Source organism: Eretmochelys imbricata, chromosome 1 (assembly GCF_965152235.1).
Source record: "Eretmochelys imbricata isolate rEreImb1 chromosome 1, rEreImb1.hap1, whole genome shotgun sequence".
In the NCBI taxonomy this organism is placed as follows: Eukaryota; Metazoa; Chordata; order Testudines; family Cheloniidae; genus Eretmochelys; species Eretmochelys imbricata.
In genome coordinates, this window is record NC_135572.1 from 48166638 (window position 1) to 48183724 (window position 17087).

The 17087-nt window shown below is 40.2% G+C and overlaps 1 protein-coding gene across 1 annotated transcript in view; it reads right to left on the bottom strand.

Moving 5' to 3' along the window:
* Positions 1 to 15995, bottom strand: part of UBL3 (ubiquitin like 3) — a 76227-nt gene extending 60232 nt beyond the window's left edge. The window contains exon 1 of the mRNA XM_077809924.1: positions 15771 to 15995. Within this exon, the coding sequence (XP_077666050.1) occupies positions 15771 to 15797 (27 nt within the window). The 5' untranslated portion in view covers positions 15798 to 15995. The remainder of the gene's footprint in view (positions 1 to 15770) is intronic.
* Positions 15996 to 17087: the final 1092 nt, after the last annotated feature.

The window sequence follows — 17087 nt, forward strand, 5'->3', positions numbered from 1 at the left end:
AAGACATACATAATAAACAACATTCCCCTAAAATTATGATCGGCATTATACTTAAACTCCTGGTATTGGTAATAACCAAGTTGGTAATCAACCAAGGTTCAGAACTTGACCATTTTACTCAACATGGTAAAATCTGTTACATTTTTGTAATCTGGTGCTAAATTGTCCATCCACCACCTTTCCACCCCTCCTCCTGCCCCCAAAATTGTTTCAATTGTCTCCTCTCTTACTTAAAGGAAGAAAAAATACTAGTAGTTCTCAATACTCAGTCTTATGAAGCACTCCAATACTTTGGCAATAAGCACTATAAACGTGTCACGAAATATCCATGTTGATCTGTGAACTCATTCTCCTTCAAACCTCTGGATCAGTGTGAAAGAGGAAAGACATACATTCCCAGCACTGGAAAAATTGCTGATTATATTTGTTTTCCAGTGATTTGGAAAATTTGTAGCTTTAAATATGAAAGTCAACTTTTTTCAGGAGCAACCATAATACCTGGGAGAATTATCATTTGTTGTAACCTAAGTACTTCAAAACTGGTGAGCTAGAGGAAAGCGATCTACAAAAACAAATATACGTAAATGTTACACATACTGTGGCCAAGACTGGACTTCATACATCTCTAAACATTCTGAAGTGTTCTACTGCACTATAGTCCTACTTTTAAATGTGGAAGTTTTACTTCTAAAGGCTGAAGCAAACATTCTGCTGCACACGGATAGACCTTGTTGCACTTGCATACACTGATGTCTATTAGTGCTACCTCCACTCAATCTTAAAACAAGACAGTATTGATAATTTTTTTTTAGTTTAATCATGCATATAAATAAAAAATTTAAAGAAAGGGAAAAACAGATTCAGGAATGGGTAAGGGTTTGCATTATCATCATCATCTGACATGTCAGAAAAACGATTTATAACAGAAGTTGGCCAATAAGCCTACAAATGTATGTGATGGCATTTTCTTAATTCAGAACTATATTCCTTACTTTACATGACTTCTTGCGGCTGTCCATCCATGCTTATGTGCTAATTTATTGCCCATAAGTAAGTCTGTTAACTTTGGTTCCCCCTCTTTCCAATGTTTGTAGGTTACTCACTAGCTGACTGTATGACTTCTCCTTCCAACCCTTTTTCAGCAGCTATAACCACAGAATCTTCAAGGTCTAAATACAATTCACAATGCCTACCCTTGAAAGTGAATTTGTTCTTTCCCACCAGTAACCCAACTAGAACTATTGATAAAACGATACAGCAAATTTCCTCTTCCTTTCTCTCACATGTCTAAAGTAAATAGGATTAAACTCAGTAAGACAAATGAAAAGTACTCCACTTAGGAAGGAACAATCAGTTGCACACACACCAAATGGGAAATTATTGCCTAGGAAGGAGTACTGCGGAAGGGGATCTGGGGGTCATAGTTAAGGCTATGTTTTAGTCACGGGTATTTTTAGTAAAAGTCATGGACAGGTCACGGGCAGTAAATAAAAATTCACAGCCAGTGACCTGTCCATGACTTGTACTATATAGCCTTGACTAAATCTTGGGGGCGGGGGGGAGGCCTGGGGGTGCTGCGGGTGCTGGGGAGGCCACCTGGGGGGAGCTGCGGATGCTGGGGGGGGGAAGTCCAGTGGACACGTGGCCCGGAACCCCTGCTGATGCTGTGGAGGGGGAACTGGTGGGGCTGGCAGGCTCCCTACCCGGCTCCGTGCCTCCTTGGAAGCGGTGACATCCTTCTCCCTCTGCTCCTAGGCGGAGGCACAGCCACGGGGCTCTGCATACTACCTCCGCCCTGAGCGCTGACTCCACAGCTCTTATTGGCTGGGAACCAAGGCCGATGGGAGTGGTGGGGGCGGTGCCTGCAGGTGGAGGCAGCGTGCAGGGCTCCCTGGCCACACCTCCATCTAGGAGCTGAGGGATGTAGCCACTTCCAGGGAGCTCCCCTGAGGCAAGCACCTCCCAGAACCCTTACCCCCACCTCACACACCCCAACCCTGAGACCCCTCCCACACACAAACTCCTGTTGCTGCTCAGGGGAAGGGGCGCAGTGGCCCAAGACTGCCCCAGCAGCGGCTCGTGCAGTTGGCCCAGGGGCTGACTGAGTTGCTCAGGTGGCACCCGGACCAACTGCACCGGCTGCTGTAGAAGTCACAGAGGTCCCGGAAAGTCACGGAATCCATGACCTTCATGACAAACTCACAGCCTTAGTCATAGTGGATCATAAGCTAAAGATGAGTTAACAGTATAACACTGTTGCAAAAAAAGCAAACATCATTCTGGGATGTATTAACAGGAGCGTTGTAAGCAAGACACGAGAAGTAATTTTTCCGCTCTACTCCGTGCTGATTAGGCGTTAACTGGTACTGTGTCCAGTTCTAGGAGCCACATTTCAGGAAAGATGTGGACAAATGAGAAAAAGTCCAGAGGAGAGCAACAAAAATTATTAAAGATCTACAAAATATGATCTGTGAAGGAAAATTGAAATAATTGGGTTTGTTTAGGCTGGAGAAGAGAAGACTGAGGGGGAACCTGATAACAGTTTTCAGGTACATAAAAGGTTCTTACAAGCAGGGGGGAGATAAATTGTTCTCTTTGACCTCTCAGGATAGGAGAAGCAATGGGCTTAAATTGCATCAAGCGCGGTTTAGGTTAGACATAAAGAAAAACCTCTTAACTATCAGGGTAATTAAGCACTGGAATAAATTGCCTAGGGAGATTGTGGAATCTCTGTCATTGAAGATTTTTAAGAGCAGGTCAGACAAACACCTATCAGGAATGGTCTAGATAAAACTAGTCCTGCCTTGAGTGCAGGGGACTGGACTAGAAGACTACTCAAGGTCCTCTCCAGTCCTACAATTCTATGGCTGCCTGGCTGATATTCAGAGTTTCAGACACTCTGAAGCTGGCTATTACTGTTCCTAACACAACACCCAGTGTACAGCTAAAAACAGCCAACTGGCTTTACCCCCAAAGTTAACAGGCAGAGAATAGGTAGTCTTGCCTTTCTTTCAACATATAAATTTCAATTTTTAAATACTTTGGTAACTCTCAAGAATTGTTTGAACAACATATACTTGCTATGAGCCACAATACAAACATTGGGTTATAACAAACTACTATGCAACCTTAACTACAGGAGGACCCCCCAATTTCCTCTATATAACAGCAAACCGGAACTGATCTTCAGGGATAGAGGGTATAAATAGGAATCTTGGTTCTCCTGGGGGAAAAGTATCATATTTCTTAGAACATGTTTCAGTATTTTAGTATGTAATATCTACTCAGTGCAAAAAACAAAAAAAAACCTCTGGGTGCAGTAACATGTAAACAATATCTGTCATGTTTTATTTTCAGTCTTTCATAGAACCATAGAAATGTAGAGATGGAAGGGACCTTGAGAGGTCATTAAATCCATCTCCCGCATGCTGAGGCAGAGTCAAGTATACCTATTCAATAACATAGGGAAGTGGTTCTCAATCAGGGGTATGTGTATCCCTGGGGGTACGCAGATGTCTTCCAGAGGGTACATCAATTCGTTTAGATATTTAACACGCTACATAAAAAGCACTAGCGATGTCAGTAAAAACTAAAATTTTATACAATGACTTGTTTGTGCTGCTCTATATACTATACACTGACATGTAAGTACAATATTTATATTCTAATTCATTTTATAATTTTATGGTAAAAATGAGCAAGCAAGCAATTTTTCGGTAATAGTGTGCTCTGACACTGGTCTGATTTTATAAGCAAGTAGTTTTTAAGTGAGGTAAAACTTGGGGACACAAGACAGATCAAACTCCTGAAAGGGATGCAGTAGTCTGGAAAGGTTGAGAGCCACTGACATAGAGCTCATTGCTGCTCAGGCATGACAAGGTATTTGAAAGCATCTTCAGTATTAAGAAGGATAAAAAGGGCCAAAAATATATACAAACAGTCCACCACACACAGCCACCCAGAAATTACTACCTATGGTTACTACTCTTCCCTTCCTCTTATGTCTATGAATGTTAGTATTTTTTCCTTTCAGCTATTTTCATACACTGAAAAATAGGACATTCGAATACTCAAACTAAGTTTTTAGGATGGGGGAAGCTAAGGGGAAAATGAACATCTCCTAATGGCAGGTTTATTATCAATAAAGACCTAATTTGTTTACGATTTTAAGGGCTTTTAATATTATAAAATATACTCCATGGCTGTGAAGGGTCGTTGGTTAATACCTACACACCTTCAGAGATGACAGGTCAAAGTATAGATCTCATTCAGGTCACAAATTAAACAAATTGGTTGATTTCAACCTAAACCCAAATGATGGGTTATTACAATCATAAAGATACTACATACAATAATTGGTCACAATTGTCTGTCTCTGCTCAGAAGATGCCCAAGACTAGCAAAAGTGTTGAAGGTCGTACTGATGTGAAGTGGCAGAACCAACTGAGAAAGCCTGTAAGTACCTAACTTGCCTATGCCTGGCTCAGCTCTACCCAGAATTCTTAGTCCCTCACTTTTACAATTTCAAACCCAACTCATATAATCAAGCACTCACAAAACAACATACATGTAGATAGAAGGACTGATCAGTGATCAGCCTATAATCCATGTATAGGGCAGGTTGTCTTTATAAAAGTAAAGAGATAGCAAAGACATAGTACCTGAACTAAGATGATTCTGGGTTGCTGAAAACCTGGACTACAGTATGCTTGGTGGTGGATGGAATCTTTGAAGAATTTAGCAGCAAAGTTCTATTAAATCTCTACTGAGCATGCACAAAATGCAACGTGGCCAAATTTGGGTGGATTTCTACAGGGATGGCAAAGACATCACTGACACAAAGGTCAACTCCCTGCCAAAATTTCAAATCCCTGCTCCAAAGCATGGATGCACTAGTGGGTTTCAAAAAAAAAAAAAAAAAAGAAAAAAAAAGATTACTGGAATTTTTAATGTGGTCAAAACAATTTTTCTCTAACCTAGTTCTCTGAAATGGCTGAATTGTTTTGGCTGAAGTTTTTCATAAAAAAACAAAGCCTAAGGCAAACATGGTGGTAAAGTTATAAGAAACTGAACAAAATGGGAAGTATCAGGTAACCTTAGTAACAGACAGCACTACCAGCCCTACCTATAATAATATACTGTTCTTTTTTCAGAGGATGACGGCAAACAGCACGTAAAAGTACTTTCATTTTAGGTACATAGTAATATTACCAGCTCACCTGTTGCAATACAACTGTAGAGAGTCACCAATTCTTTTACATATTTTCAATTCTGTTCCAATATTTTCATTATTCGCAAGATAAAAAGAGTTCACGATGTCTACCTCTCTCAGTAAAAAAACTTGATAAATCAAAATTTGAAATATTTTTGCAACCAGTCTTGGTATTGTTGTAAACAGAAAAAAGAAAAGCTGCATACAAGTATCATATATACAAATACAGATGAGTCCCCATATAATGATTTATCTTAAACTGTAAAGATTAAGACAACATGCATAACTACGTAAATCCAATAAGAAATGTAATTGTGTCCATTTACATCAGTAATTCAGTTTTCACAAATGAAAATTATATTTGCTTTATGATGTTTCACACAGGATGGATTTGATTTAAATCATGATTTAAATTACAAGTCAGGAAGACTCGACTTAATCATGGATTTCTACATAAAAGTGCATTCTTGTTGGTTGTTATAACCTTAATACATATTCTTCACAACTCAGAGACAGATGTAGGTTTCATTTTTAGAAGCTACACACTATACATATTTAAAGTGATTTATTTTGAAAACTTTTCAGATTAGTTTTACAGCTATATCAGAAAATGAATGATTGTTTGGTTATTTCAGGTCCCAAACAATTTCTCAATTTGGAATGAATTAGTCCAAAGGAAAAAAATATTTTTTCTACACCGGCAGAAGAAGCTACTGCTGTTAAAAGTGAGATTATCACTTCAACAGTCTCTGAATCCAACTGCTTAAGTGACTTCCACCAGTTCACTGGTGAGACTTTCTTTAGAACATCATCAGCAAACATATTTCTTGAATGGTTCATCCTTAGCTCTGAAGTTTACTATAGCTGGCATTATGGAGGGATCATTGCTGGATACATTTTATAAAAAAAATAAAAAAAAATCTGATTTATATACAAAAAATCAGATTTTTTTTATTTTATTTTTTAAATAATTGATTTTTATCCACCCTGGTTTCACAACAGCTATTAATTACTCTGCATAATTCTTCTTTGTAAAGACTAAAATTAAAAATGTATAGCACCAAGATGACATACAAACTTCAACCCTTATTAGTACACTGTACAACAACTAAAGTAACTGAACATTATTCCAAACAGTCACATTCATTCCACCGGCCCATCCAAGTACCAATGTGTAATAAAACCTATTATATCCACGATTTTAAACCTTATTGATACTGTATAGCTCATTATTAGCCATTCTCTCAGTCACTAATTATACAATACATAATGCTATGAAAAGAATATCTGAGCCAAGGTAACCTGGTACTTAAGCTCCTTTGGAAACTATAAACTTTTTTTTATATATATATATATATATATATATATATATATATATATATATAAGGCCACAGATCTAAAATAATTGAAGTGCTCTCCTGATGACTCATTAGGGTAACAAGGAAATAGGGATTGCTGGATAACTAATCAAGCTCAACACACCATCAGCATCTTAAAGTTATACCGCAGTTCTGAAAGGCACAATTAATTGATTAAATATTGATCTCCACTATTTATTTTTATTACGAACAATAATGGAATCTCTATATTAAATATATACGTCAGTATTCTAAGGGACTATAAGCAGTATCATTTGATATGTTTGTTAGAGTTCAGAAACAGATTAGTGTGGCACAGGCGACTGTTAGACCACAATGCACTGGGACATCATGCTTGCTGCACAGAGGAGATATTAACCAATGTTGCAATATCCAACTCTGAAATGAAATTTCTTTGGAAATAAAACACATTCTTCTCACTGTTTAATCTCAAAAGAAGAAAAAACCCCACCATGTTATGTTTATTTTAAAAAGGTACCAAATTTACATCTAAGAGAATTTCTTATCTTACATAACATAATATGGTGTAAGAAAGATCAAGGGAAAGCTTCCAAAAGAGCAAAGACCCAAGTTTTTCAAGGTCGAAGCATTCATCCATACCTGAAATACTGGCATTACAAATTAAAGTCCAGATCTGCAGCTGAATAGCACTAAAAGAAGAGAGCCAGGATTGTTTCCCCCTGAATCTACTATGGCTGTCCTGGCACAGGTCCAGGTCTTTGGTGTAAATCAGATGAGCCTGAACAGTACTTGAATCGATGACAGCTACCTGGAGCAATCAGGGGCTATTCCAACAGATAGACATACAGTGTAGGAGTGTCATAGACACACTTCTTAGTTGGTGACTATGAGATACTATTATCCAGGAGCTGGACCCACTAAAGTATAGGGAAGTTTTTTTTGGTGGAGGGCTAACACAAATCTGGCACAGTGCTGAACAGGACCTGGTCCTATTTACATCTGTTTTATGACTTGGCTAATAAAAATGGGATACATTAAACTCAGTCAATTTATATTTATTTCTATCTCCATAATAACTATCATGGAACAAAATAATATCTTAATTGGAAAGATAATTAATTGTATGGGATTCTACCACTAGCTTTCCATGAAGTTTTGAAATTATCTCCCAAAGAATTTTAGGTAAGAAATATAGATATGTGGACCTAACATTGACAAATTATTTTTAAGCCACTTAGCCACTGCCAGAAACTATAGAAAAAAATTACTTGAAAAGAGTCCGATCCTGCATCAGGGGCGTCATCACCTTGCAATGTGTCAAGTTCCCTCCTCTTTCAGATGCTTTTATAAGTTTAGTGGCTCTCTGTGAAGACTCTTTTTGGAGAAAATTTATAGTATGTTTTGATCAACGCCCTCTTCCTTTTTAGTGCAAATTTCAAACACATCTATGATGATTGCTAGATACAAGTTTAGAGAGAACCTGCCAACGGATTCCACTGACTGCAATTGTCAAACTAGAACATATCAATCCTTCTCTGTCAAACAACCAACCAACCCATCCTGAAACTGAGAGTGGCTGTCAAAGAATATTTCAGTGTTCACTCCATGCTTTAGGACGGTTCAATGTTACTTCTTTAACAAGGTTTAAATATTTGTGAAGACTTATACATCAGAAGTTTAGAATGACTACAACTGAGAAGTCTCATCTTTTTTCCGTTGGCTTAACAAATAACAAAGATATCCTTGACACAATTTTACCAACGTTCTTGGAAGGCCCCTTCAGCAACTTTGACATATTATTCTCTAAATTTTCTTTTCTGATGTATAATCAATAGCATTAACTTGGAATGCATTTGGCTGCATAGAGACAATTTCAAGAATTTTCTCATATTTGACCAACAGTCCTTACAATTATAAGTGTTCGTTCTTTAATTTTTTCCTTCAATATTTCTTCATTTTCATCACAAGTAGCATCTGGTGGTGGACCTGCCATTTTAAATTTGTTTTGGGAAGTATAGCCAGGCCAAAATACTTCAGTCATTTCTTTAAATTGATCATTTTGTACTACCCTGGAGGTGGTTAGCATAGTAGGAGGTTGCAAATCCTATCAAATGCAAGTTGTTGTTATAGCATAGTCATAGATTGATCTTTGCCAATTTTTGGATACCAAAACCAGAGACTACTCCAAAACTAAGCTGAAGTTGTAGATGTGCTAAAAGGTCTGAAATTTAGACTTAAATCAGCATCATGGCTAGGATTAGATGACAATGATGGAATCAAAAGTTTTCACTGTTACTAAATTTAGAATAAATGGCCAATATCTAGTGAATGCAATAGTGCAGATAGAAGACTGAAAAATAAGAGGAGCCATATACAGAACCATCAAGATTACCCAGAACTTTCCAGAAGTGCCTAGACTCCTGCAAGACCACCCTCCCAAGAATAATGTAAATTCTTCAGAGCGAGGAAGAAGGTCAAAAGTTAAAAAAAACAAAAAACACAGAAAAAATTCTCTAAGATCCAGGGGCTTGGCTTCTCTGTGGGGAAAAACAGGTTTTATTTTGGGGATTTGGAATTGCTGTTGTGGCAACATCACTATCTTTTCAGATTATTTATTTTGTGTATTTGACAGCACTTTGCATATAGTCAGTTCCACAGTTTCTCCCACATTATTTCTAGGATTTATCTTACAGTAGCGCTCAATGGGTGCAGACAGGACTGGAACACCATTGTGCTGTGCACTGTACAAGCATATAGGAAAAAACAGTTCCAGCCCTCAAACCTTATACTCTAAAACTTATTAAAGCATAGAAACGGACAAAAACTGGATGTAAGTGTATACACAAGCAGGCCCCACGTATTCCACGTTGCATAGCCTCAGATTTCACCCCTTTTACAGAGCTGTGCTCCAGAATCTGAGTTTCTATTTATATATATAGCAGCGTTTCCCAAACTTTTTAGCCTATTACAGAACATTTATAATATTATTTTGTAGTTGTTTGGTTTTCAAATAAAAAATTGCATTATTTATGCTCAAATATATTTTATTTTATAAAACAAAGCAAAAATATAAATTTAAAATAACTTGAACTAACAATTTCTAACTGGAAAGCGCGTATAAAGAGGTACAAAAATCAAGCGCAAGAGTCAAAATTAAATTCTAGATTCTTTCAAGGAACACCTGTTCACATTGTGTGGAACACCAGTGTTCCGTGGAACACAGTTTGGGAAACGCTGGTCTATAGTCATAGTGATCATGGAAAAAACCTTGAAAGCATCAACACTGTTACCTGCCTGCATTTGCACAGAGACCAAAACAATAACTCTGAGAACTGTGAATTGCCCCATTTATCTCAAATAGAGCCCTGTGGACTCCAGAGCTGCAGAATTTGGCTATTTTTTGACAAAATTCAACTTTTGTTGCTGTAGAATTCATCATTTTGCTACTACCAGGTGCCCAGCTTTTGTTTTCCGTCTCTCAGTCTTTCCAGGACCTGCCAGCAGTTGCCTCTGCTCCCCACCATTCCCCAAAAGGGGAAATTAATTGGATTACAGTGTGTGCTCCCTGCACTGTTTCATGGAACTAGACAGCGGGGAGCTGGAGAGCAAGAACTAGAGTCCAGCTTACAGCCAGGAAACAGGGGGAACCAGAAAATAGGCTGATGACTTAACTTGCCTGGAAAACAGTTCAGCAGCCAAGGCCAGGAGGAAATGTCCCAATGAAGCAGACTATAAGCCCTGTCAGTTCCTTGCACAATGGTGGACGCAAGTTCTGTGCCAAAAAACTTGAACAACAACATAGGAGCCAAGGCCCAAGGAGAGGAGCTGGGCCACCTGGAGAGCATAGCAAAAAAACCTCATCTTCAAAAATAACCATTGACAAATTTTACATCTGAGAATTTTCAACTATGAGACATAGATCTGTGTTCGTGTGGGGGAATAAGATATGGAGCATTTTATTGTGAAAAGAGTAAATTAACACTTCCTAAAAGTTATGGATGAGTACTGTGGAATTTGGTCCTATTCTGCCACGGAGTACACAATGTCCTGTATACAAACAAAGGATCATAATAATGATTGGTACACCTGGTTAGATACATGGGTTGTTCCGTTTTGTTTGTTGGGCAGGGGGAATATTTTCAGATAATTTTAGTAGAGGTTGCCAAGTATATATGTGACATCAGCTTTGAGCATGTATGGCCCTGATCACAGCTGCAGGTAACAAGAGTGTGTTGGAAGACAGGCAGGGAGAAATGTCTTGTCCCTTTAAAAGCAGCACTGCAATATGTTACACACCCTGATTCAACATATAGGGAACCAGAAAAGGGGCTTTCTTCATCCTGATCCCCTCCCACATCCCCGACATACACCCACAAAAAGGAAAATGACGACAACACAGGAAATGATACACTGTGATATGTTTCACTCTCTCCTGTATCAGGAAAGAAAGAATACCCAAATGCTTCCTGGCTGCAAACTGGATAACATATTACAATTAAATACAGAACACAATATACCAGGAATAAATACTTAAAACTGTTCAGATTGGAGAAGGGGATGTAAAATGCACAGAAATAACATTTTAGCATTTATTAGTCACTCCCTCAAGCACTCCTTAATAAACTTAACACAGTCAACTTGGTATCTAATCAGTTTAAAAAATAAGAAAAGTTATTTCAGATTCTGTCACAAAGCCTATGAAAAGGTAAAACGAGGAACAGTAACTAAAGTAAATAAGGTAAGAGGATAAAGATGCACCACTTTTTGAATTTTGTCCCCATAAATGAAATGCTGTGAATAAAATCAAATATGTTTAACTACTTTATTTCCAATATATTATGTTGATATTCTCCTTGAGTATTCTTATATTTAGAATATTTTTAAACTGGTTGGTGGATACTGAAATTTAACTGCACACAACTACTTCTTCAGGTTCTTCTTCCACTCTCCTACTGCACCTTCTTTCAGGCTGCACAATCTGATTTTCTCCATCAAGTCCCTCATGAAATCACAATTCACAGGTGCCAGTATACACTAGGCCACCCACCTTCTCCCTACCTTTTACTTCCTGAAATAGCTTGTACAGGCACACATATAAACCCCTTCAAAAACCGTGGAATAAGTTTGGAACCAGTTTTTGTTGTTGTTGCCGCCCTTCTTTTGTCCACTATCCTCATTACCCATTAAGACGATAGTATTTCTGCCCGACAAGCACCTGTCTTGTGTCTGTTAAGTGCCTAGCACCGGAGACGCTAATTAAGTTTTACTAAAAATAGGCATTCCACACACCATGATGTCTTTTGCTTAAGTCTTAGTATATGGATTCAAACAGACTGTATAAAATAATTTAATAGTCTATAAATTCCTAATTTATAAATGTTTTGTTGTTTACATGGTGCCTATGCAAAAGGGGTCAACAAAAAGAATATCTCCCTCGAACATTACTCAGAGAGAGAAAACGTATGGGACTTAACAACATAGAAGACATACAAAGGGTGGCCCTGGATAATCAGGGGTGGCAGAGTCTTGTTCATGCCCTAAGCAATGTCTGAAGGTGCAGGAAGGACTCAGTTTAAGACTAAGCCATACAAGGTGCTTTTCAAAGATGGAAGTCCTTGAAAAGAAATTAGATTTGTAAGGAAGAGTGTAGTAACAGTACAAGAGACATGGCTCACATGACAGTCCCACTGAAATCCCTGGAATTATTCATTTAAGTAATAGCTTCTGTACTGAGCCCATGTTTTGAGTCACTTGTGCTGAAACACTCAATTATGCTTATATCAAAACTCAAACAGAAAACTAAATATTTTCATTAAGTTAAAAGAGTAGAGTCAAATTAACTACATGAATCCGCAAACCACTTAGTGCCTTCTTATTTTTACTTAAGAAATATGACTTGCAAACAGATCACCTCTTATCTACAATCTATTTTCAACCACTACTGCATGGCAAAACTGGTCAATTTTCTGGTGAAAGTGTTTGAAATATTCAGAGATGATCCCTATGGTCACTGGCACCCCCAATATTCTAAAACAGGGAACTATGAGAAAACAAACAAAATTATGATCCAACCCTGCAATACAATCTGCTACCACTGACCCCTACACATGTCTAGAGTCCTAATTAGTTGATGAAAAGCCACACAGCCACATAGGTCAACACTAGCAGGTTTCATTGAAAAACTGGAGCCTTAACCTTTGAGTAGCATGTATTGCAACAGCAGCAGCAAAACACATACTTATAAAATAATGTTTGGAATGTGACGTGTCATAATCTACTTTGTTAATAGAATGCAAATGATAAAGAATTATTATGTTAATCATTTAGGACTGATGTATTGAAATGTTTAGCAACATAAAAAGCGACTAATTCTAGAGGAAGTCAATCAAACGTGACTGACGAGAAAGAGGTCAAAGTTTTGCACATATTCAAATATTGTACTAGCTTGAAATTTCTGTACAGCGTCCATAGATTTATATAAATTCAGAATATATATATACACACACACACACACCAGAACACTGCTAATTTCTACTGATAGAAAGAGCTATTGCAAATAACTACATTTTGCAAAGTAGCCATTAAAATAATAAAAAGCAGATACTAAATCATTTATCTGACAAATACAGTTTAGTTTTAATTATTTATTATAATACTTCAGTGTTTTGTAAATGGTTTTGTAAACGTAATGAATTTTAGTAATACAACATCCCTCTAGACTACTATTAAATCGTTGAGAACTGGGAAAAAGACCATTGCTTGTGCATACAAATTATGGAGTGGGTGGATTAGGGAAATGCAAATTACCAAGACTCTACAGTAAATACAAACAAACAAGGTGACAGCCTGATAAATGCTTCTCTTTTAGGAACAATCAGTTTAAACAGCGATTACTAGCAAATGTGAGCTTTTGGAGTGAGGACGTTGTTGATAATAGGAGACTAAGGGCTAGTCTACACAGCAGCGCTTTAACTTGACTTGTGTAGCTGCGGCAGAGCGCTGGGAGACAGGTCTCCCAGCGCTCTAAAAAACCCACCTCCACGAGGGGCATGGCTACCAGCACGGGTGCACTGTCTATATTGGCATTTTACAGCACTGAAACTTGCAGCACTCAAGGGGGTGTCATTTCCCCATGTTCCTTCTAACAATTTATCCATACTTAATAGCCCAATTTTCCACAGTGTATATGACTCAAGCCTGTTAAGACAAGACAACTGCAGCTAAAAAAAAAAAATGCAGAAACCTATTGAAATGGTCCTGAAAAAGCCAGCATGAATTTATATCCCCAGTTAAAATGAATGGATACTGATGTTATCATTTGATATTTCATCCCCATATATCCAAAAAATCACTACTGCTAACAATCTTCTTGATTATGAACAAATGGCATATCTTTAGGCCTATTTTACTAGTAGCAATGTGCCAATATGGCATCAGAATAATTACTACTTTTAAAAGATAGAACAGTTTTTATAGCTAAAATCTTTTTATTTCTATCATTTAAATGTGTACATTGATATAAAATCAAGTCTTCAGCACAAGATATCTAGTGACAGCACAATGATTCCCAAGTAGGTAGGGTCCAGGAGTACTGTGGAGGGGCAACTTGCTCAGCTCAGGGAAAGGGGAGAGAAGAGTGCTTCCTGTTGCTGTCTAGAGACCCCTCCAGCAAATTTCAAAAACAATGCTAAGGGATTTGCATCCAGCCCTCCTCAGCTAGAGTAAGATTTGCTGTGATATGACGCATTAGTCAGTGAGGGGAAGGGGAAAGACTATTCAGTGTATTCTCAGGGCTAAGGAGACCCTGAAAGGAAACATACACTAAATAATATTATGACTGAAAATTACACTGCAAAGGATTCAAACTCAGAGACAACAGTCCCCCCATCCTCCAAGTCATAATATACAGAATATATCTGAGAGAGAAAAAAAAGCCCACAGCCACCGATTTTTTTTAATCGTTTATCTTATTACTTCTCTTTTTTTGGCAAAATTTAATTTTTCTACAGCAGCCAAAATGACACTCTGCAAGAAACAATGAAAGTAAGCTCCCAAATGGTACCACTATTCCAACAGCCTGATTAGCATGAATATGCACATTAACTGCATACCTACTATGCCTGAAACAAGGGCTATCCATCTTTAAATTCTTTCTACAGCACTAGGTTATCAAGGCAAAATGTAATTTCACACCAAATGACAGAAGCATGGACGTGTCTTCTGCTCTAAAACAAAGTCACCACCAATCACCTTGAAATATGAAGAATGAAGTGATATGTGGAAGTTTTGCTGTAAGAATAAAGAGGTAACACATAAAAATGTATTAACCAGTTTCTTTCAATATATAACATCAGAAAATTCATGCTGCAAATAGATTAATTAGCAGACCTGAAAGACTAGTGCAAGAACTCCCTCCTCCTCCCCCCAAAGCACCAGAACATGCCCATCTATACACCTTTCTGGTTTTAAATTTATTGATCTGGCAGGTCCAACGGGAGCTCAACAGAGAACTATACTGGTTGAAGTATAGTTCACTAAAAGAAATACAACTGTCCTTGAAAAAAGTCAATACTGCAGCTAGTACACAAGAGATCTTATTGTGTAAATACATATGTGAGTTTTTGCCTGTTCACCTGTATCAAGTGAAGAGATTATCTCCCTATCAATGCTAGATGCCAAAGTGTTGGTGGGAAGCCAGGGAGGTGGGAGGAGAGAATAGGGCCGAATTTCAGCTGGTTCTGGAGGATAAACGCTTTCCAGTATGCTATGGTTTGGACACAAATGGTTTCCGGTGCAGTTTTATTTTGTATAGCATCTCGCTCACACATTATAATTCAAAAATGCTTCACAGCGTTACACAATACAGCTACACAAAATGAAAAGACGCAGACAGCTATTCACTGGTGTAGGTAAAGGAGAAGGACAATTACCTCTCCGAGTTGCCTTACTACATACAAGACGACACTGCAGCTCCCCGATTCCCTTAGGAAAAATCAAAGCAGCATCTGGACGTATGGGGGGAGGGTGGGCGAGGAAGGACACACTAGAAGGCTGGAACTTTTTGTCCCCTACATCCTTAAGGGACAGGAGTGTCATTTTCTGCTAACCCTCTTTGCTGAACCCCTCTCTTTTTCCGTCTTCATCTCCCAAACACACACCCAACAGACTGTCAACCAATGGCTGTAGTAACGACAGCAAATAAGGCGCCCAGTACTTACCATGTCAGCTGGGACACTGCTGGACATCTTGCTGTTATACTCTAGTGGTTTAAAACAACTTTAAAAAAAATAATAATAATACCAAGCTCGCACAGCAAGGGATCCGCGCCCGGTTCGGCGGCAGTAAGTTCAATGTTCCTGTGAGTGGTGGATACGCAGAGAGGAGGCTGTTTGTTGAGGGGGAAATATCCAAGAGGAGCCGGTCTCCAGCGGGCACAGCAGCAGCCCGGAGATGGCAGCAGATCCTTGTCAGCAGCAGCGGTGCCAGGTGGACCAGGCAGGGCTGTACAGTGACATGAACTGCGGGCGGGGGTTTTTCTTCCTTCTCCAGCCCAGACGGATAATGACGGGATGATTCACGGGATAGCTCTGCGCCCAAGTCACCTCCTCATTAAAGCGGGCGACCCAGACAGGCTGGGCGACCTTCCGGCGGCCGGAGCGAGCGGCTGAAGTTTGTGTCCTCCCAGGAGGCGGGGGGTGCCGGGGGCGGACCACCCTGCACGGTGTCTGCGGGCGAGGGAGAAGGGCAGCGTCTCTCCCCGGCCCGGGGTGCCCTCCCCCACACCGCTCCGGGAGCGGCAGCGCCTCAAGGGGAATTTAAACGGCAGCCGCCTCCAGCCCGCAGCAGCCTCAGGTCTCTGCTCTCATCGCCGCTGCCTCCCCCGTCCAACGGCTCCCTCAGCGGCCCGGCGGGGACCCCAGTGCCGGGCGGGCTGCCCTGCCTCGTCTCGCCGTGGGCCGGGGCCGTCTCAGTGCGATCCGCTCTCTGCCCCGCGCCTGCAGCCGCTGCCTGTCATCTTCCTCTCAAGCCAACATGGCGCCCGCCGAGCCGAGGGAAGGGGACACAGCAGGGGAGAGACGAGCCCCGCCCCTCCCCCGTGCGTCACGTACGGCATCCCCCGCGGGGCACCATGGGGATTGTAGGCCGCGGAGCGGGGGAAGCCCCAAGAACGAACAGCCCAGAGAGTCGAGCGCCGCCCTCACTCAGCAACGGTTGCTAGGGCTGGCAACAGGTCGTGGGGGCGGTATCCTGTCGTGTTGTCACGAGGGAGCATGGGGGGGCCAGCAAGTTCCCTGGCTCCGAGGGGCCCCACACTTCCCCAGGGGGCTGCAAGCTCAGGGGGCCCCACACTTCCCAAGGGGGCTTCTAGCCTAGGAGCCCCACACTTCCCAAGGGCCACTCCCTGCCAGCAGCAGGGGCTGCAGTCCCAATGATCACCCTGCTCTCCAAAGTCTCTGGCTGGAAGCTGGGCCACCTGCAGAGCTTGGCACCACCAGGGCACCCAGTTCCCTGAGCTCCTTACAGGCCCAGCTGGG